General features: G+C 45.1%; 1 protein-coding gene across 13 annotated transcripts in view; it reads left to right on the plus strand.

The window, feature by feature from the left end:
- Positions 1 to 21,383, plus strand: part of NEDD4L (NEDD4 like E3 ubiquitin protein ligase) — a 369,947-nt gene extending 348,564 nt beyond the window's left edge. For all 13 annotated transcript variants that reach the window (XM_033238701.1, XM_033238705.1, XM_033238697.1 and 10 more), the window contains 7 exons: positions 5,711 to 5,784; positions 7,980 to 8,040; positions 9,869 to 9,928; positions 11,479 to 11,586; positions 13,333 to 13,429; positions 14,167 to 14,239; positions 19,309 to 21,383. In XM_033238701.1, the coding sequence (XP_033094592.1) occupies positions 5,711 to 5,784; positions 7,980 to 8,040; positions 9,869 to 9,928; positions 11,479 to 11,586; positions 13,333 to 13,429; positions 14,167 to 14,239; positions 19,309 to 19,411 (576 nt within the window). In that variant the 3' untranslated portion in view covers positions 19,412 to 21,383. The remainder of the gene's footprint in view (positions 1 to 5,710; positions 5,785 to 7,979; positions 8,041 to 9,868; positions 9,929 to 11,478; positions 11,587 to 13,332; positions 13,430 to 14,166; positions 14,240 to 19,308) is intronic.
- Positions 21,384 to 22,229: the final 846 nt, after the last annotated feature.

The following is a 22,229-nucleotide window of genomic DNA, read 5'->3' on the forward strand; positions in this document are numbered from 1 at the left end:
CCTAATATGAAAGTTTCCACTAAAGAAATGTCAGTATTTGAACTATGATCCTGTGCCAAGCAGGAAGAATAAACCATACCCCCATTCACTGCTGTGTGCACATACCCGCCCCCACGAGGAGGAGGAACCCTTTTAGGGCTGTAACAAGTGAAAATTCTTGATTGCAAGTTCAGCAGAACATCGTCTGATTTGGTTATGGGTTTGTTTGTCTTTTGAGACAGTCTCACTCTGTCACCCAGGCTGGAGTGCAATGGCGGGATATCGGCTCACTGCAACCTCTGCCTCCTGGTTTCAAGCAATTCTCATGCCTCAGCCTCCTGAGTAGCTGAGACTACAGGTGCACGCCACCATGCCCGGCAAATTTTTGTATTTTTAGTAAAGACAGGGTTTCACCATGTTGGCCAGACTGGTCTCATACTTCTCACCTCAGGTGATCCACCTGCCTTGGCCTCTCCAAGTGTTGGGATTACAGGCATGAGCCACCACGCCCAGCTAATTTTTGTATTTTTAGTGGAGACAGGACTTCTCCATATTGGCCAGGCTGGTCTCGAACTCCTGGCCTCAGGTGATCTGCCAACCTCAGCCTCCCGAAGTTCTGGGCTTGTAGGTGTGAGCCACCATGCCTGGCCTGATTCGGTTGTTTTGAAGAGGTACCAGAAGTTTCGAGAGGCTGTGCAGTAGTTGGAGGGAAAGCATGGGCAGCAGCCATATAGGAAGGTTCTTTAGGATCAGGCCTGGATCAGGTTGAGCCAGTCTCCATAGGAATGATCACCCCAAGGGGACAAAAATGGATTCTTGGAGGAGATCATCTCAGACATTAAAGTGGTTTGTGGCCCTCCCAAAAGCCACAGCACATACCACAGGTGTACTGTGGATCTCTCTGTTAAGATTTCATGGAGAGAGATGGGTCATTGGCAGAAAGAATCTAAAACGGCTCTTTAGGGGGCCGTAATGAATTAAAACGTGGAGAAACACTTGCGGGGAGGCAGTGAGTGAAAAGGCAGAAACGGTCAATATGAGGGATAGCGCAGAGCATGTCCTGGCCAAAGTCAGAAGGAGCCAGACCAAGAGCCCAGAGCTGGAGGTGGCTCCCGGGAGGGCTGAGGCCCCGGCCCCTCCAGGCCAGTCAGGCACACAGAGGGATGACACCTGGGGAGATGGGAAGTCGGAAGGCTGGTGTGGACTCACTGCCTCCATACTGTTGGTAGTTGCGCTGATGTCTGCTGGAGAGGCTGGAGAGGATGAGGAAGGCTTGGTTGGTGGAGTGATGGGGGTGAAGGGCACTGACTGCCCCTGAGGCCATGCCCTGCAGGATTTGTGAGCACCCATTGATAGGAGTTTGCCCAGCAGTGCTCGGTTTCCAAGAATGGAGTCTGACAAGCAGACAAGCCTTGTTCCGCCGAGTTCAGCATATTCGATGTGATCCAAGCTGTTTCTCAGCAGCTTCCCAGGCAGCACAAAGCATCTATGGAGAGTCAGGGAGATGTGTGGGAATCAGGTTGTTAACTGGCGAAGGCGGGGAGTCCGCCAGAGGTTCCTCTGATCTCTGTGAGGAAGAGAGCCAAGTTTAGGCTGGGGCCAGTAGACTTAAAGAGAAATTTTTCTACTGCAGTGTTTTCCCGTGAGCGCTTACTGAGCACCTGCTGTGGCTGGGCACTGTGTTCTTTTAGTGGGGTCCTCCAGGAGCCCAGGCACAGGAGGGTGATGGCCCAGAAAGCCCTGGGAGGGCGGGGTGTGCATTTCGTGGCTGAAGGTGGCAAGAATCCACCCCACAGAGGAGGCTCTGCAGACTGCTCACGAGGGAGTGGGTCCCCTGGGTGCCAGCACCAGCTCCATCTGCAGTTTGGCCCCCTCATGACGGGGGCCAGGGTGCTGCCGCAGCACCTGTAGGAGATGTGCAGGGCGGAAAGCAGCCCCTGTGTGACGCTGCCCCGCCTTCTCCTGCTTAGGGCTGACACTGTCACGCTGCCACCTGGCATTCGGTGCTGATGACATACAGTCCCTCCCCTCCTGTGATGGCAATAGCTGACGTTAAGAAGGGACAAATTTGGGGAAAAGGAGAACACAGGCTGTAGTTAGAGTGAAGGTCAGGCAGGAATGGAGGCCCAGGGGGAATCTGTGTGCCCGGAGGCGAGTGTTAGAATCAGACAGCTTTGGCATGGTCCCCGCTTCTCCAGCAGCTCCCATGGAGCCTCGTGCACAACCAGCAAGGGCTCGGGGGCACCAGCCAGTGGGAGTAAGGCAGTGTAGTGGGCTGGACAGTACGCCTGCCTGCACTGCAGGAGACGGTCTCACGATCAGCCCCCGACAGCCGGTCTCAAAAGTGGAATTTGAAGAGTGGTCATTGCTTCTCATGAAAGTGTCACCTGTAACTCATGAAAGTATCGCCTACAACAAACCCTAGAAGGATGCATTTCTGTACCACTGAGGGCTCGAGCCGGGAGGAACCAAAATCTGGGGACTTGACCCCTAACCTAGTAGCTTAGAGAGCAGAATTATAAACCCTTCATCCTGTGACCCTCCTTGGGCCCTCCCCTCACTCTCCCACAGAGAAACCCAGGGTCAGAATCAACCGTGAGACTTGGCAGCTGCGCACAGGATGATTTACTGCTGTGACCTCATTTAGCATGCGCAGTATGGGCCCATTTTTTCGTTTCTTTCAAAAATTATTAGTTTATCTGATTATAAAATATTAACCTTAATAATAAAAATAAAGCCAGTATAATAAAAATATGTAAAATAAATAAATGTCACTTATTCCCAGTATCTCAAGAAAACTCAGAATTAAAACTTTTATTTACTTTTTCCAGAATTATTCTCGGTAAGCACAAACACAGATTTTTTTACAGAAGTGAAATTCTACTCTGCATACCATTTTCTTTATTATCAATTGATTAATTAATTATTTTGAAATGGAGTCTCGCTCTGTTGCCCAGGCTGGAGTGCAATGGCATGATCTCGGCTCACTGCAACCTCTGCCCCCCCGGGTTCAAACGATTCTCCTGCCCGAGCTTCCTGAGTAGCTGGGATTACAGGCGTGAGCCACCACTCCCAGCTAATTTTTGTATTTTAGTAAAAATGGGTTTTCACCATGTTGGCCAGGCTGGTCTTGAACTCCTGACCTCGTGATCTGCCTACCTCAGTCTCCTAAATTTTTTTTTATTATACTTTAAGTTCTGGGATACATGTGCACAATGTGCAGGTTTGTTACATAGGTATACACATGCCATGGTGGTTTGCTGCACCCATCAACCCATCATCTACATTAGGTATTTCTCTTTTTTTTGAGACAACTCTTAATGCTATCCCTCCCCGAGCCCTCTACCCCGTGACAGGCCCCGGTGTGTGATGTTCCCCTTCCTGTATCCGTGAGTTCTCATCATTCAACTCCCACTTGTGAGTGAAGCTGGAAACCATCATTCTCAGCAAACTGCACAGGAACAGAAAACCGTTTTCAAGTTAATATATCACACATACCTTTTCATGTCACTAAATAACAGTCTATAGCATTCTAATGACTATGCTGAATTTTATTTTGTAGACGTGCCATTTATTTTTATCCATGCCCTGTTGGTAGACGTTTAGGCTATTTCAGTATTTTCTATGTAAACATATAATTATGTATAACTGTGGAATACTCATATAACTGTGAGAAGGGATATGTAGTTTTTAAATTGGGATGCTTATTGCCAAATTATAATATCTTCAGAAAAAGATTGAACCAATTAGACTCCCTCCCACAGTGAAAGTGAGAACCAGTTCCCTGCACTCAGTGACACTGGCTTATTTTCTCTTTGGATGCTGCTTTTGGAGGAAGCAGAGTGTTTTCCTCCTTAGCCCTCCCCTCCCCACTTTGTCTGTGGCTGACCCGCTCACTCAGTAGCTCTCTGGAAATCACAGCTTTCAGGCAACACCAAGGAAGGCTCTATGATCAAAGAAAGAGGGCCGGATGAGTGCTGGAAGGAGTGTATTACCAGGACTGTAGATGCTTATGTACTTCACCTCCTTCCCTTTCCCTGCGCAGGGGGAAAGGGTGGGAGGAAAGATTCGGCTTGAGTGTAGCCGAGCTGTACCAAAAGCCTTCTCAATAGCAACACCTGGGCTGGGATTTATTAACTTGTCATTGATGTGCATCTGATAAGAAAACTGTTACTGAAGGAACAACAAGGCTTTCTGGGGAGGAATAAATGGGGAAAAAAGAAAAGCCAACCTGGGTTATTAACACGTAGAACAAAACGTATGAATGAGCACTGTCCGTGCACCTCTGCGAACAGCCACAAACTGCGGTGTTTCACTGTGGAAACATCCCCACCCCACCCCTGAGTGGAAACCATTTGGCATCCTCCATCCCCGACACGGCTTGTATGGGCAGGAGCAGATGACCCCTGGGAGAAAATGGAATGCACTGGGAGGATGGCAGCTGGAAAGGGAAATGGAGAAATGAAGGATGTCAGCAAAACCGGAAATGCAGCAACAGGATTAAAATTCACATTGGGCACAGTGAAGACTTCAGTTGACTTTGCAGAAATGGAAAGTATAGTGGAAAAATGAGATTCCTTCCTGAATAAAGAGAAAAAGAAAATGTAGAGGGACTGGCTGGATGATGAATGTGTTTTACGTTGAAAAGCCATCTCAGTGTGAATGGGAACAAGAGCCAGTGCATAGAGAAGCCGCATGAGAGACACAGGTGCGAGTGCTCGGGCCGGAGGGGCTCAGGATCTCCTGGGTGCAGGTGGCAGGACCAAGGAACCCCTGGAGGCGGCCTCTGCCAGAGCACAGCGTTTATCACAACGTGGAACCTCCATCCCTCCTGGGTACCACCCTAACAGTTACTCTGGAAAACCCTCTCCCCCAGCTTGGTTTACTCTGCAGGCAGAGGAAAAGAGACTTACAGGGAATCCCATCAAAATAGTGGCATGGCTTTCTTTCAGTAGGAGAGGTGTAGGTGCTATATTTTTCCACCTTTTTTTCCCCAAAATTTGTATAATGAGAAAAAAAATTTACTTTAAAATAATAGGCCTTTCTCCCTTCCCTCATGCTGGTTACTGCTATATAGGGCATTATGGTAAGCTAGATCTGGGTCAGAGCATAGGAAAAAGGGCTGCCCTGATTGCAGCTGCTTTATTCGTGATGGTGGGTGGCACTAAGGGAGGAAGCTTCGGGGCAGATGAGCAAGGAGAAGGCGTCCGATGCAAATAAATGTCTTCAGAAACCAGATAAATCTGTTTCTTCAGCCTGGATCCTTAAGCTTCTTTCTTGTCTTTAAGTTTCCGTTTGCATTTTTGAAAGAAATACCATGCATCCTTTTTTATAACTAGAAAATTTTCAGAAACAGAATGCATTAGAATTTGGATTTCTGGAGTCTTGATGGGTGTACCCTGTTCTTTTCTCTATTAAACATAATTAGTTTCCTGATAAATGAATAGCAGATGAAAAAATGTTGCTCTTCATTATTGCTAATACATGAAGAATAATTAAAAGTCGTAAGTAACCATAAAACAATTTGCCTTTAATGATAGCATCTTTAACTGTGTAACATCCCAGCAATTTAAAAGCCTCATTGTACATTCTCTTGTGCACAGAGCCCATTTGCTGGGAAATATTTCTGAATACATGTTGTCTTCCTTTTATAGTAAGACATTGTTACTCAGTAATAATATGCAAGATAACTTTGTGATAAGTAATTGTTGTTTTATCTTTGTAATTACAGACATATCAAGTGGATTTGAAGCCCAATGGGTCAGAAATAATGGTCACAAATGAAAACAAAAGGGAATACATCGAGTACGTATACACGTATTTACTGCCTTTTTTTTAAATAAATTGAACAGCATGTTTGGTCACTGTCCCTTGCTGAATCAGCTCATGCGTTTATTATGGGCGTGAGTTTATTGGTCAGTTTTCAACAATATGAGTTCTTTTTTGGCTTGGGCTCATGGGAAGTTGAATATGGGATGGAAAGTCTGTCTTGTATCATGACTCCATTGAGCTCCCCTATAAAGGAGCAGAGGAGGGAGAAAAGGTCTATATTATTGAGTAATATGGCAAATATCCTTTTGGAATATGGGGATATCAACTAAAATTTAGAATTGCAACAGAGGGCCACGGTGTCAGTGACCAGCGGGGCAAAATTAGGAACCAACAAAGAAAAAATATTTTGTCTCTCTCCCAACTTCTTTTCCATAATAGAAATGTATAGCAATAGTTAAAATGGACAGGAATAATTCAGCATGTGCAACCCTAAGGAATTGTTTCTGGTATTTGTAATATTCTTAATTCAATCTCAGTCTCAGAGTGGAACAAAATGTTGAGTCCTTTTGGAAGTCTGGCTGTTAAGTGATTCTAAGACATTTGTACCAGGCATAAGTTTTTTCTCTGTTGGGCACATTACGTTTTCTTTTTTAGTGTATATGTGTGCTTCAAATGCATAACTCTGGGATCTTCCAAGGAGACCCCCTTGTGCAGACGTGACGTGAGCACTGCAGTGTGCAGTTTGTGGCTCCCTTGTGGGTCGCCGCAGTGGCCCGAGTTCCTTGTTTGCATTCAGTGCTTCATTTCAACAGGCTGGGCTCCCTCCTTTCTTCTCATTTGGAATTGGTCAGAGGTCTTGAATTCAGACAGCTGTTGAATTGACTCTGGGTCTTAGCACCTTTCAGTGTGATCTGCAAAGAAAAACCTACTGTCCTTCCTAATTAGGAAGAAGCGGAGCGTGTTAGAGTCTCTAGTCAGAGATCCCAGCAAAGACTGGAACTATTACATGGCAAACTTTTTTCCACTCTCAAGTTGAAAGCTTGCTATGCTGAATACATAGGCTAGAAATAAGATACATCAGTTCTTACCTGGCCACATTAATTGGCACGCTTGTTCTGAATTTGAGCAATCTTAGCTGATGACACCCTGGCAGACACCATTGTCTTCCTTCAGAAAGTACAGACTGTGTGGGGTTTAAAAAATACTCTAGCCCAGGGTGACCTAGGTCTCAAGTCTGAGGGCTCTGACATGTGTGGTATGTGTCTTGCACCATTCTTTGCGGTTAATTCTTTTAGGGTTCAAACGTGGTGGGAGTCAGGGTCAGGCAGGGTTCCAGCTAGCTTTACTTTGAAAAGTATAATTGAAATCACCAGCTGCTCCCTGATACCTCTGCTCCCCTGGTGCCAGAAGAATGCTGTTGAGCTGATCACTGTAGCCCAGGAGGTGCCACCTGAGAAGCTGCACAGTGGTTGTGCCGCAGGCTGGTCCTCAGGGCCGTTACCATGGTTACAGTGGTACCACTCCGAAGGTGAGAGCCCTTCAGAATGATGGAATGTCTCAGATGACATCCAGAGTAGATTTGCCTTGTGATCAATTATGCTGTGCGTTAAACACTGTCACAGGGAACTTGGTGTTGATGAACTTCAGTTGCATAAGGAGGTCTTAGCATTCATCCTCTAAATTTTGGCATTAAATTATGAGTGTAAATCATTTTGCTGATAATGCTTATATGTTATTGTTGAATATTAGCACATTGGATACGAGAATGAAATATTAGATAACTAAATGCATTGTCCTGAGTACTCTTTACAAATACATATATATATATATGGTGTGTATATGGGTGTGTGCATCTTATACACATATACCTGTGTGTTCATACCCCATGAACTTTCCCCTTTTCTCTATGTTGTCACATTTTAAAGCAATTGAAGCATTTAAAATATTTTAAACCAGTTAAGCATTTAAAGCAGTTTAAGTCAGCCAAACCTTGATGTGGGGGAAGTTAATTACTCTTTTGAAGTCTCCAGTGAGATTTTACGTTTTTCATGGGTATTCCAGGGAGTCTTGAAAGAAGCCGTGAATAAGCTGAACAGTGGGGGCACAGAGGAGACCCTCCCCTCTGCTCTGCTGTTACAGATGGAGGAGAAGCACTCCCTGTTGTGAAGAAAGCAGTGGGCGCTAGTGATGACAGAGGTGGTTCAATGTTGTCTTCTTTTCTCCTGCAGCTTAGTCATCCAGTGGAGATTTGTGAACAGGGTCCAGAAGCAGATGAACGCCTTCTTGGAGGTAAGCCTTGCTGGCCAGGGTTCTCTGCCATGTGCTTCTGGTCCTGGGTCGAGCAGGGATCTCGCTTCTCCTTTGGCTGGTGTGGTGGAGCTGATCATGCACTGAGAGACAGGGGCGAGGCTGGGGACCCCGCGGGAAGGCTGGGATCGCACAGCTCACGCCACTGGCCGGTCTCCAGCACAAGAGTGTTCAACTGCTGTGCCACTACCTCTTTTTCCTTTTCACGAGTTCTCCTGCTTGATATATTTGTCCTGTTTAAAGAGGACATCTTACAAACTTGATCTAGAACCATTGTCTTGAAGTTTCAGGTGGTACCCAAGAGAAGGCTGTCTTTTGCTGCAGTGACAGGTTCCAAGAAGCCCGAGGGCTCAGAGCTGAATGATAAAGCACAGTCCCCGCAGTGCCTCGCCACCCTCCGTGGATCACTGCTGCCTGGGCTTTTTTTTTTTTTTTTTTTGAAACAGAGTCTCGCTCTGTCACCCAGGCGAGAGTGTAGTGGCGTGATCTTGGCTCACTGCAGCCTCTGCCTCCCAGGTTCAAGCAGTTCTCCTGCCTCAGCCCCCGAGTAGCTGGGACCTACAGGCATGTGCCACCACGCCCGGCTAATTTTTGTATTTTTAGTAGAGACAGGGTTTCACCATGTTGGCCAGGATGATCTTCATCTCCTGACCTCATGATCCACCTGCCTCGGCCTTCCAAAGTGCCGGAATTACCAGCATGAACCACCGCGCCCAGCCCTGAGCATTTTTTTTTTAATCCCCTGCCCTTTTTCTTTGTGGCTATATTAATAATCCATTGCAGATTATTTTCTATACAGATACATGGAAAACACATTTTCTTAAGCTTAGTTTTTATTTTATACCCAGCCACCTCATGACAACTTTTACCCTGATACAGAGCAAAGCAGGCACTGCCCAGATCCAACTTTTTAATATCAGGGATGCTCCCAGGCTCCTAGCAGAGGTTGAGGGATTGATCATTTTAAACAGTATTCCACTTGGACCAAAAGTGAAATTCTTTCTTAAATCTGATAGTATTCATTACATCAGAGATCACACAGGAAACGGCCTCCCGTCCACGTGACTGGTTTTCTCTGCACTGAGGCGGAGCTCTCACGGGACGATATCTCCCTTCACTCAGGCACTTACACAGGATGAGTGAAGCCCGGGCAGCACACTCAGAAACAACTTGGGGCCTTAGGAACTTAAAATGGGAGGACAGAATGTCAGGTTTCATTCTTTATTTAGATAAGAAATCCCAGGAAGCAGATTCCTGGGCCCCACCACAGGCGGTCCACACCTTCAGAAACACGACTCTAGCAGTGCGCAGGGCCCAGCAGAGCTGAGCTCGTCCTAGATCACGCCATAGTTAGTGGTACCCTGGGAACTGGAGCATGGTTTTCTGGGCGCACAGTCTCTGCACCCATCACCCGCCTCCCTCTGTGTTTCTTCTCCATGCCTCCAGCACGTTATTTTTAAGTGTGTCTCTTACACATCTGTGGCCTGTGCATTTTAGGACGCACTGACTCACAGCGGTGTTATAAATGGCTTTTGGAATCCACCTGCCTACAGTATCCAGTATTCTCATCAGGTTTCAAAAATTACTCCACTACTTGAATCTTCTAGATTCTATGATTTTTCAAAACTTTTATAGTGACTGTGCTGTTTTTACTGGAACTATAGTTACTTGACACTGTCTCTGACGCAGGAATCGTCAGGAGAGATTATATTTTTTTCTGGCTTACCAGAAAAGTTTGTTTTTCCTGTGATATTTGTTTTTTTTTTTCTTCAAGGCAATAGGTGTTTAAGATGATTTTTTTTTCTTTCAGGGATTCACAGAACTGCTTCCTATTGATTTGATTAAAATTTTTGATGAAAATGAGCTGGAGGTTTGTATTATAAACATTATTTTATGTAAAGTGGATTTTTAAAAATATTTCTCATTACTTTACAAGTAATATTTTATATTCTTGGATCCATAATGTCCTAGAGAGTAACTTTAGATGAATTCTATTACCTGTCTCTTATGGGGCTTGTTTGCCAATGTGGGAGTAAGGAACAGCAAAAATAATCAGCTGTAGTTGCCTTGCCCATGAGAGGGCAGTTCTGGAACATGCCTAGTGAATAGAGACCACTGAGCAGAGCTGGGATCATGGCCCTACGCACCAGGCAAGGCAAATCACCACAACAAGTAGAAACAAGGTTTGCAGTAGCCCTTTGGACAGCAGCAACCTGCCTACACTACCAGACTGGCCAAGTATCCTCTGCTGCATCCCCATCCACCCCCACCGTGGCAGCCAAATGGGGGTCTTGGCCAATAAGCAGCTACTTGGGCCTATAGAACAGATGTCTCGTTGAACTTGAAGTGGTGTATGTTGAGTGAGGAAAAATACCAGAAGGTAGTAGCAAAAGGTGGTTTAATGATTGTTTAGTTCAGCTTCTTGGTGATGACATAGATGAGCATGAGCAACAGCCATCTTGAAAACAAAGGAATATCTCACCCTTTGTTGTGTCGAGAGAAACAAGAGGAAGACTGTGTCTGTTGAGAAGCTGTTGGTGGGACTCGGCTGTTTGCCCCATCCACATCCAGTGAGCATTTCCCGTAGACTGGCTTTCTATACTTTTATCTCAAAACGGAAAGTTCAAGATCGATGATGTCTGTGGAAATCATATACCTCAAGCCTTTCCTCTTATAGGTGGGAAACTGAGGCAGAGAGCAGCTGGGTTTACCCAGCAAGGTTTTGGCACAGTCAGGCCTAGGAACTTTATTTCCAGACTTCTGGCTTAGTTCTGTTTCCATTTCATTCTGGTACCTTTGCAGGAATTTCTTCCATTCGTCCACAGGAAACCTCCCCTGACGGAGAGTTGTGTAATAAGAACAGCAAACCTTAGACTAAATGCTAACTCCAAGACCCAGTTATGCCTTAGCATTGGCATATGTCTGCCGTTCTTAGGCCTCTGGACAGATCAGATGAGGTGATTTGTCATCACTGGAATTGACTAGTCTGGAGGAGAGAAGTTCTTGCTGTCATAAGCACTAATTCTTTTGTGGGTAGGGAGATGGTTTCAGATAAGAAGAATAACCTCTCAGGAGGAGAAGCAGCCATGTAATGCGCAGATGCTGCTGGAGCGTGAGAAAATCCATGGGTCCCGTGCGTAAGACTACAGGGGTAGAGAGGACGACTGTGGCATTTTTATATCCAATGTAACTGCCATGGCTTGCACAGCGTTCGAATTGAGCCACCCTCGTGACTGCTGCCTCTGTGATCTGCTGTGGCAGGTGGAGCCTGGAACAGGTGTCTGCCTTCCTCTGTTATGATTTGGTAGCTTACCTTCACGGCACAGTGACCACATGCTGGCACTGAGGACGGTCATTTCTCAGTGTGTGATCTCGCAACTTTCACATCCTGCTTTTACATCTGGTAAATTTTCTTCCTAGTTGCTCATGTGCGGCCTCGGTGATGTGGACGTGAATGACTGGAGACAGCATTCTATTTACAAGAACGGCTACTGTCCAAACCACCCTGTCATTCAGTGGTTCTGGAAGGTAACTAACTCCAGGGCCCGGCTCTTCCCCTTGTCCTCCACCTGAGGCAGGATTGAGAGCTGTGTGGTGCCCTCCATGTGGTCTGACTTCAGGATTGATGCTGGCTTTGGGGTCTGTTAGAGCTTGGACTGCTGGGGGAGGGAAGATGCAAACTGAGCCAGCAGCCCCGTGGCGGCTCCTCTGTAACTGGAGCAGACAGCTAAACTTGAATGAAGTTGGTCACTACAAAAGCACACTGGCCTTCCTTGACCACCTCATGAAAGTGACTTTTACTTGAGGGACTGGTCCTCCAAAGTGTAAATAGAAATGGGGGGCTCCTCAGGGCAGAAACAGGCTTCAGGGTTGGCTTTGCAAAGTGCCACTTTCTGTTAAGAAGTCGTTCTCTCAATTTTTAAAATACATTCCAACAAATATTTTGATCTGTGTATCTTTCAACCAAAGATAACACAACTTTGATTTATTGTCTTAGGGCCAGTGTTTGTATCCTGTTCAGCTTAGGAGGGAAGTAAAATAGGAATGGATGAGTCCAAGTCCAAGGGAGATGCAATAAACAAACTTAAGAAAAAAAATCCCCAAAAAGACTGATTATTTACTTCACCCCAAAAAGGAATCATTTAACTTTTTCAAATTTCTTTTATTTTTATTTATTTATTTTTTAAAGATGGGGTCTCACTATGTTGCCCAGGCTAGTTTCAAATTCTTGGGCTTAAGCAGTCCTCCTACCTCGGCCCCTCAAAGTGCTGGGATTACAGGCGTGAGCCACCATGCCCAGCCTTTTTCACATTTCTAAATGCCTATTATTACTATTTCAAATGCCAGCAGCAATAGAGATGAAAAAAGCAGAGTCCTGGGCATGGTGGCTCAGGCCTGTAATCCCAGCACTTTGGGAGGCCGAGGCGGGTGGATCACGAGGTCAGGAGATCGAGACCATCCTGGCTAACACAGTGAAACCCTGTCTCTACTAAAAAATACAAAAAATTAGCCGGGCGTGGTGGCGGATGCCTGTAGTCCCAGCTACTCAGGAGGCTGAGGCAGGAGAATGGCGTGAACCCAGGAGGCGGAGCTTGCAGTGAGCCGAGATCACACCACTGCATTCCAGCCTGGGCGACAAAGCGAGACTCGTCTCAAAAAAAAAAAAAAATGCAGAATCTTCAAATCCTAGTCCAGGTCTCACTTGGCTTGTTTTAAATAGTCCCAGTGACATTACCAGTAAAGCCACCTGGATTCCTGTAATAATGCAGTTATGTAAGATACACAGATTGTTTTAGAACCCCATCTTTGCCTGTGTTTTTTTGTTTTGTTTTGTTTGGCTTTTTTTTCCTTTTCATTTGATAAAATGGTGTCTTCTAGGGAACATGTCTACAGTCTGAAATCCCATCTCATAACCTGGCTTCCTCTTGTGATGACAAATCTTAAATACTGTATATTTATAATTGGCTTAGGGGGAACTGGTAAGCCTCGAACACAGAAACATGAGCTCTGTGCCATCAGAGAGTTTGCTTTTTGTATCATTTATTTTGGCCTGTTGGCAGAAGAAGAAAGAGATGGACGTTGTGATCACTCAGTCTCTTAGATTAGAGAGGCCAGCTCATATTGTGGCCATAAAAAAACTACTCAGTTTTCAGAGTCAACTGTCTAGGTCTTACATTGCAGTATAAATAAGATTAAGTTCTGCCTGCCTGCATGACAGCAGCATGTGCCATGGGTCACGTGGGGGATATAATGACCTTCTGCCTCTGTTCATAGGCTGTGCTACTCATGGACGCCGAAAAGCGTATCCGGTTACTGCAGTTTGTCACAGGGACATCGCGAGTGCCTATGAATGGATTTGCCGAACTTTATGGTGAGCAGGATACCATTAGGTTCAGCTGTCCTCCTGGGAATTTCCAGCCAGGCATGAACTCTGGCCCAAGAACCCTGCTGCCCAGGCCTCTGCAGAAGGCTTTTTCAGGACAGTGTGCCATGCATAGGTTCCATAAAAGTTCAGTTAAAGTGCTGTTACCTGTACTTTATAGAGACAACATGGTGCTTCTACCTCGAGGGATTGGGGGGCGGTTTGTGAAGAGATCCATAAGGCTGCTCTTTTTTTTTCCTGGTTTAGTTTTTTAGAAAATCATTAAACACTAGGTTTTGCAGGGTCATTTATGTGGTGTAAACTGATCTGTGAAGTCATCTCCAGTAGGCAGAATTTTTCCATGTTTACTATAGATTTAAAAATCACTCTCTACTTTGCATACTGAAGGTCACATTTCATTCGCCCTGCCACCTCCAAAACTAGTTTGAAGTTTAAATTTCCAGGGTCCAGCCGAGAGGCTGCAGCTGCCTGCCTTTCCGCATAACTGTTGTGTTTGTTAAACTTAGTGCAATTCCATTCTGGAGACAATGCGATCTTTCTGTGAGGTTGTGCAGACCTCTGGCTTCCCTCAACATTAAATATCAGTGTTGCAGCAGAAGAGAGTGTCTTGGACCTCACCCTTGGGGGCAAACCCTGCCCTGACAGTAGCTGGACTGCAGACCACACCATACCTTCATTCTTCTACCCCAAGTACTCTTAACATTTCTTTTTCTTTTCTTGTCTAGGTTCCAATGGTCCTCAGCTGTTTACAATAGAGCAATGGGGCAGTCCTGAGAAACTGCCCAGAGCTCACACATGGTGAGTGGCAAAAACACATGCACGTCAACAGCAGTATTTGAACTACTTAGCTGGGTATGGTGCTGGGCTCGAGGCTGTAGATTGCTCTGTTTCCTGTTTGTAAGTAGCTTAGAGAATTAAAGGATAGTGATGTGGATGAAAATAGGAATTGTACAGTAGTGCTAATAAGACGTAATGTGGACCAGGCACGGTGGCTCACGTCTGTAATCCCAGCACTTTAGGAGGCCGAGGCGAGTGGATCACGAGGTCAGGCGATCGAGACCATCCTGGCTAACACAGTGAAACCCCATCTCTACTAAAAATACAAAAAAGTTAGCCAGGCATGGTGGCAGGCGCCTGTAGTCCCAGCTACTTGGGAGGCTGAGGCAGGAGAATGGCGTGAACCCAGGAGGCGGAGCTTGCAGTGAGCCAAGATTGTGCCACTCAATGCACTCCAGCCTGGGTGACAGAGCAAGACTCTGTCTCAAAAAAAAAAGGACGTAATGCACTCAGTATGTTTGGCACATAAAGGGCTCAGGCGTCCCTGCCATGGGGAATTTCTCCTCTGAGCCGTCTTCCCCTCGTTATTCTAGGTAATGCAGCTTTCACTGTTCACCATACATGTATGAGGCAGCTCTCACCCTCTATAAATACATTGGGTTTTTATTCCAATCTTAAATTGGTTGAGAAATTAGGACAAAATACCCTGTGGAAACATCCTTTTTCAAAGGCCTTCTATGCCCATGAATAACCCGTAATTCCCTGGAATTGAGCAGTAATGTGACTGTGGTTGGAGGAGAGTAAGAGGGCTGACGCGTGGCCGGGGATGCCCAGGCGTGGAGCGTGGCTGCCCTCAGAAGGCCCTCTCAGGAGACACAGTGAGGCAGAAGGGTCCGGTTGTTTTCTGAAGAGTTGCGTGAAGCCCAGCACAAATGCAGACTAGACAGGATCGATTTCTTGAAGCCAGGTTCAGGAAGCTCTTGCTAACTCAAACTCCCATGTCCCTCATGTTGGTTTTTCTGCAATAGCCTTCATTTCTTGCTCCTGGGGAAGCAGCGGAAGTGGGCCTTCTGGAAAACGGTGAGCAGCGTAGCCCTGTGTTTCTCATGCAACGGGGTCTGCAAAGCCTGCTCTGGCTGTACTGAGCTAACATGAGCAACCACACACTCCCTGCAGGAAATGCCTTCCCTTAAACTAGAAGTGCTGGCCAGGAGAGAATTCTCATGAAAATGTGTTTGCGAAAACACATTTTCGACTGTGAAAGGTTTTTTACCTCTGTGGGATACCCTTGCCTCTCCAGAAAAGTAGTCTTTTTTTTTTTTCCATTCATACCATTCACATGACTCTCCAAATGGAAAGAATGTGGTCATTGCCTGTCAGAGCCTTGAAAGCAAGCTGACTCCAGCCTAAAATTGATGAATATCCAGAGCAGTCATTGTCCATGGTTCTCTGGCTTTATTCTAAGGGAAGAATGCTTGAGTAGTTCAGAGCTTTTATCCAAACAGTGTCTGAGTCATATGTGGTTTTCTGGGTTCTACTGGCCTCCATATGAAAGGCACTGGCGTTGAGCCAAGCCCCAGGACTGTGGGTGGTGATGCGGAACTCAGGCTTATAGTACTAACCAGGATGAAGATTAGGAAAAGCGAAATTATTGGGCAGAGTCATCATCTGTGGTCAGGCACTGCTTAATCTGTATGGCAGCCTGATGAGATATGTTATTCCCTTGGGCTGTCAGAAGGCTGGCCCAAGGCTTACCTGAGTCACAGATTCCCAGATCACAGGATTTGAACTCAGGTCTACCAGAATTAGAGCCTTCACCCTTAACCACTACACCAGATACACTGCCTCTGTTGATATAGCCACTTTCTTTTTAGACTTTTCCAAGGAAACCAAATTAGTGAACCAATTTCATGTTCATTCAACCCATGTTTCTCCATGACTTCAGGGACACATATCTTACTATTGAGCTGTTTTTTTTATTTCGGAGCCCACATGATTCTGCCGCAAGTAGAACTTCCCAGATAAGACCTCTGAACTCAATGGTTCTCAGCCGCAGCTGCATATTGAAACCATCTAGAGAACTTTAAAGAAATCACTGATGCTTGGGATTTGGACTTCACTGGTCTGGTGTGTGACCCGGGCAGTGGGATTTTCAAAGCTCCCCAGATGATTCTTCTAGGCTGGCAGGGTTGCAAATTCACAGCTCTTCCCTAGGAAGGGCAAAGGTCTCCTACAGGAGGGGAGCAGCCCAGCTGGCTCTGACCAGAACGTATCTTCCTATGTGTCGTGGAAATAAAGCAACTATGTAGTTTTCCCAATGATGTTCTCTCCAGACTAACTTGACCCGGATGGTGGGGACTGGCAGTTGCAAGCAACACTGGCTAGCATGAGTGGAACTGTTCTGCTGCTTCTTTGAAATGGCTTTCCTCCCTACCTGACCCTGCCTGTGTTTTGACATAGGAAACAGGAACTTCACTGGCTGTTGCGTGGCAACAGTTCTGCCCTAAAATTTCGCCATACATAGGTTTGATTTCTTCCATGTTTTATGATACACAGTTAAAGTTCAAAATAAAAATCTGATTTCCTAGAAGAGCAGAAGCTGAAGGATCTGGTTCTCTGTGATGAGGGTACCTTTCATTAAGCTTTCCAATGGTGACCATTGAGTGTCTGACATTCAAAGGACATCATTTCATTGTTCTGTAAAAGGTCACTACTCAGACATTTAAAATTACTCTTCATTAAGAATCACAGGCTCACTTGCCCTTTTAGGAAGATCCAAACAAAAATCATCTCGTTCAGCCCATGCATCTTCCACATGAGGACGCTGAAGCCCTGTGGGGACAATGAGCTCCTTAAGGTCACCCGGCTCATTAGTGCAGACCAAAGCCAGGTCCGTGTGTCCTGACCTCTGAAATAATAGGAACTCACACTCACCAAGCACTCAGTTCATTCTGGGGATGGTGCTAAGCACTTGATGTGATTGACTCATACCATCATCACAGTGGTCCTAAGAGTTGGGTGATGTTATGACCCACTTTTTTACAGATAACACGGAGATGCAAAGTGATGAAGCATTAAGCAGCATGATTCAGAACCTCAGATCTTGACCTCCTGTCTTTGCCTCTCTCTTCATCATTCCAGTGTTTCTCAAACCTGAATAATCTACGGACCTTTTTTAACGGGAAAAAATGGTCACAGATCCTCAAGAAAGGGCCTGAGACCCCGATAGGGATTGCAGGCCCAGGACTGTGAAACCCCAGCTGAAAAGCCTGAAGCCACTTTCTGTGAAAGCCTCTTTTAAATGCCATCTGTAGATGGGAAGTCCTGTCTTTATCAATATGATAACAGAAAGTGAAAAGCCTCTATTAGTACTTACTCTTTTAGGATTCCTGGGTTTCTGAGAACCCCAGTTTGAGAAGCATAGTGTTATTCTCTTGTCTTTTAGTGTTTAGGAGCTGTTGGAGACTCCGAGTGGAACTCAGTGGGACTTACTCCACATTTAGGGGTTGTTAAAGGGGCCGCTACAGTATTTGCTTCTTTTCTGTGGCTGTGACAATGGTTAGCTTTTAGTGTGTGTGCAAGTGCTGCTGAAGCGAGCGCGTGAACGGTTAGCTTTCAGTGTGTGTGCAAGTGCTGCTGAAGCGAGCGCGTGAACGGTTAGCTTTCAGTGTGTGTGCAAGTGCTGCTGAAGCGAGCGCGTGAACGGTTAGCTTTTAGTGTGTGTGCAAGTGCTGCTGAAGCGAGCGCGTGAATGGTTGGCTTTTAAAACCTAGGAAGTTACTTTGCTCGTTCTTGGAATCACACATCAATACCTGGAGGGGGCGGTTTTAAACACAGACAGTGTGAGCACTCACGGCAGAGACAGCACAAGTGCACTTTCAAGAGCTGGGCTTTGGAGCACCCCGGGGCTGTACCTGATCCCGTGTGACCTTGGGCAAGTTACCTAACCTCGCTGTGTCTCAAACTCCTCCTCTGTAAAATAGGGATGAAGCATTACCTGCCTTACAAGGTGATTGCCAGGGTTCATAACATTGAGACAAGACTGGTCGGGCATGGTGAGCACTCCGTGAACTTGAACTCTTATGTCATAATGAGCTGTGGCAAGTGTGCATGCCATTTTCATGACAGATAAACATCAGCAACCACCCCCCAACACATACACACACACACACAGAGGTGCAGGTTCTGTGGCTAGAGGCTCTGGTCTTGAGCCCCATGTAGACATTCAGTAAATGTTGAAAGGTGTTCACACTGATACCATCTCTTGAGTAATTGAGCATTTGCTGTATGCCAGGCCCACTGATCCGATCCACTTGGCACCCCTGTGTGCAGTTTCCCCATGTCACAGAAGCACAGAGGCCATCCATTTGTCTGAAAACCCTCACTATTGCAGTTGCCGCCCCCATCTGAAGCCTCTAGATATGTAGGGACTTTTTCTAAACGCAACTTTGCATAGCAAATGTCAATTTTGCCTGACTTTGATCAGAGGAGGTAGCTTAGCACTGGTGTTTCGGAGCCCTGGACAGCCTGGGTTCTATTTGTGGGTCTGCAGTATGACAAAGACTGTGACCTCAGGAACCTTGTCTCTGCTCCAGGAGCCCCTGTGCAGAATGGAGATAACATGACCTGCTTCATAGGGTTGTGATGAAAATGAAGTGAGTTAATAGAGAGAAAAGCACTTGGCTTGAGGCCTAGTGTGGAATAAGTAATAGTATTAGAGACAGACACAGTCTTAATTCGTGGGTAACTCCAAAAGCATCAACTCTGTGGTCCAAGGGTTTGGAAATGTTGCCAGTTACTTTGCTTTTCATGTTTCCCTTCCCACCAGGATTGTTCCAAGATCTGCATCTGACTACAGCAGAGGTTTCACGGAGCATTCAAAAATGTTCTTTCTCTGCAAATTACAAGAGCTTACTTAGTGTGGATGTTTCATAGCTAGAGGTTTTTGGGGTTTTTTTTTTTTTTTTTCCAGGTAATCAAAATTGTTGGTTAAGGCTTTTTTATTCTCTTACTCAAACACCATGCCCTATTAACCAGATCTAGGAAGTGTTGTTGTGGCTTTTCACCTATACTTTTTGTTCCTTTTGCAGCTTTAATCGCCTTGACTTACCTCCATATGAAACCTTTGAAGATTTACGAGAGAAACTTCTCATGGCCGTGGAAAATGCTCAAGGATTTGAAGGGGTGGATTAAGCACCCTCTGCCTCGGGGGTGTTTGTTCTTCAAGCAAGTTCTGCTTGCACTTTTGCATTTGCCTAACAGACTTTTGCAGAGGCGATGGCAGAGAGCAGCTGCAGGCATGGTCCCTGGAGCCGAGCCTTCGCCATGCACTCGTCCAAGTTCGGATGTGGGAACCTGGTCCAAGCTTGAGTTTCTGCATTTCCCACCACAAATTATCAACTGGTTGATGTGTACACTAATTACATTTCAGGAGGACTTATGCTATTTATGTTGTGCCTCTGCAGGCAAAGCCCTTAATAAATATTTTACATCCTTTCTAATGACAATGAATGGAATTAATCACTCTACAGGTATAGTATTACAACTCATGTTTACTTTTTAAAATGATTTAGACCGATTTTCAGATTTTATTTCGTTAAGATTAAAGATGTCTCATGTACTTGGAAAAGTGAGCTTTTTTTTTTTTTATATTTCACTTTCATACCAGGCTTAATGTCAATGACATTTTTATTTTTGAAGTCTCTGACACCTCCACCCTCTACTTTATTAGAATTGGAAGGCAAATTTTTGTCCAAAAACCTTCTATAGACAAGTACTTTGAGAGAATTTCCAATATAATATTAGACATAATAATTTTTTCCATACTCAGAATGAAAAACTGGATATTACGTTTTTGTTTTGGGGTTTTTTTGTACAAATTTAGCTAATAGCTACAGGCCGAGAGAATTGTAACATAGCATGACAAATTTTGTATTGACTTGAAAGGAATCACACCATTATTCCTTAGAAGTAATTACATGTGCTCTAACACATTTGAGACAGGGTTGGACTCCCATTTCTCATCAGAGAACTTATTTAGCCCTTCCTGGCGCTGTACAGTCATCTTTTATTCTATTTCCTCTTTGCTGTTTGTAGTAGAGACATTTTGAATGAAACTTGGCACTGCTTGATTCAAAACTGTGGAAACCAGATCTGTTCAGTCTCCTGTTTGTATGTGTTTGCTAATGGTAGCTAAATAACCAGTTTTTGTTGTAAATGCACCAATTCTGAAGGCACTTTATGTACTACATGGAAGTCATGTCTGGTTTTGTTTTTATTTTTTTATCATGAACATTAAATGTGATGATGATTTCTTTTCCCTGCACACTTCTTTCCGGTGCAATATCTATCCATTGTGAATCTGGCTGCTGGTGTATAAAAACCCGGATGTAAAGCTGAGCCTACAGACCTGTCCTCGCCAACTGTTTTGTGATTTCTACTCAACTACAAAGATTTATTTAATGTACACTTAATCTAACTGAGTTTTGTTACCAGTGACCTGTTGCATGCTTCGATACCGTGTACTGCCTGAGTTGTGTCTGTTGTGCGCTAGATTAAAAGTAAGACAGAGACTTGACTTGATCCTCTGAGCTCAAGCTGTTGAGCTGGTAGTGGCAGAGGACTGAGGGTACCTGCATAGTTTGATTATTTTCCACGTGTAAGTCTCCATTGCAGAATTGTCGTGCTTTGAGAAAACACCTAAGGCAGTGTAGGAGTTAAACGACCCCACTGTCCTTTTTAACCTGTGTTGTCCTAGACCCTGTCAGGGCAGTTAGGGGACACTAGAGATTTGATCTCATGCCAGTCATCAGTAGGACAAAAGAGTTGTGGTTTGGGGAGGTCTGTTTGTTACATAAAAAGGACCTTTTTGTGTAAGAAATTGCCTTTTTTACCGTGCCCTGGGTGGCATGTGAGAAGCCATGGAAGGTTGTCGTAAATGAGTTGTCTAAAGGGGTGCAGAGGCCTGAGGTTTCTAAAAGAAGGTAGATTTCTACAGAGCTGAGTGTTGGTTCCTTTTTCTTATTGGTTGAAAAGTACCTGGTAGTGATCAGAAAACTTAGATGCTATGTAACTTAAAAAAAAAAAAAAATCCTGCTCATTGGTTTTGACTGTTGGTGAGACGTTTCCCCTACAGTTGACATAACAAATGTCTCAGTGGTAAAAAGCCCCTTTTGTAAGCCCCTGTAGTCTAGAGTCAGTTTTCTTTTTAAGAATCATGCCAGAGCCTGAGTTGAGCAGTACGCTTTCTTGGTTTTTGAGAGTAATCGTGTAATTGTAGAGGGAGAAATCCAGTTCTAGCCTAAGAACTGGGATTCTTCTGTCGTCTTGTAAACTGTGTATTGAAAAAAAACAGAATAGTCACTAAATGCATATTAAGTCAAGTATTGGAAAGTATAAAAGAAAAATCATTCTGATAATTTCTAAGCCAGAAGCAAACAAGAATTACTGAAATCCACCCCATGAATTCTTGGAAGGCAGTAATTTTGAATGACACCTCAGTTCATCAACCCCTTAATAATACCAGCTTAATTTAAATGACAACTAAATATTGCTGAAGTGGGGTTTTAGTATTTTTTTTAAAAAAAGCAAAACAAGGTTCACTAGTCCTCAGCAATTCTCGAAGTTTCTCCCTTTGCCTAAAATGGTCATAGATCTTGATTCTTCTGAATCATGATGACCACGCCCCGTCATCTTCACAGCATAATTGCAGGTGGCAGGAAAAACAGTGTGCTCTGTGCTGGGTGAGGAGCAGTTTGCTGGGCCATTCCTTGGGCCCCGACCTGCCCTGTGAGTAGCCCTGGGGGAGAGAGGGCAGTGCTGCCTATCCCAGAGGTCCCAGCAGCCACACTGCTCTGCAGGCCGGGCTCTCTTTATAGCCAGAGAAATCACCTTAATGCAGTTTCTTTAGTTGTCTGCTGACGCTGTAATTATTATGGGCCACTTACGTGAGGCTGCGAAGTACGTGCCAGAGTTCATGCACTGCCTATTGCAGGTTTCTTAACATCAGTTA

The sequence above is a fragment of the Trachypithecus francoisi genome, unplaced genomic scaffold (assembly GCF_009764315.1).
Source record: "Trachypithecus francoisi isolate TF-2019V2 unplaced genomic scaffold, Tfra_2.0 Contig01474, whole genome shotgun sequence".
NCBI lineage: Eukaryota > Metazoa > Chordata > Mammalia > Primates > Cercopithecidae > Trachypithecus > Trachypithecus francoisi.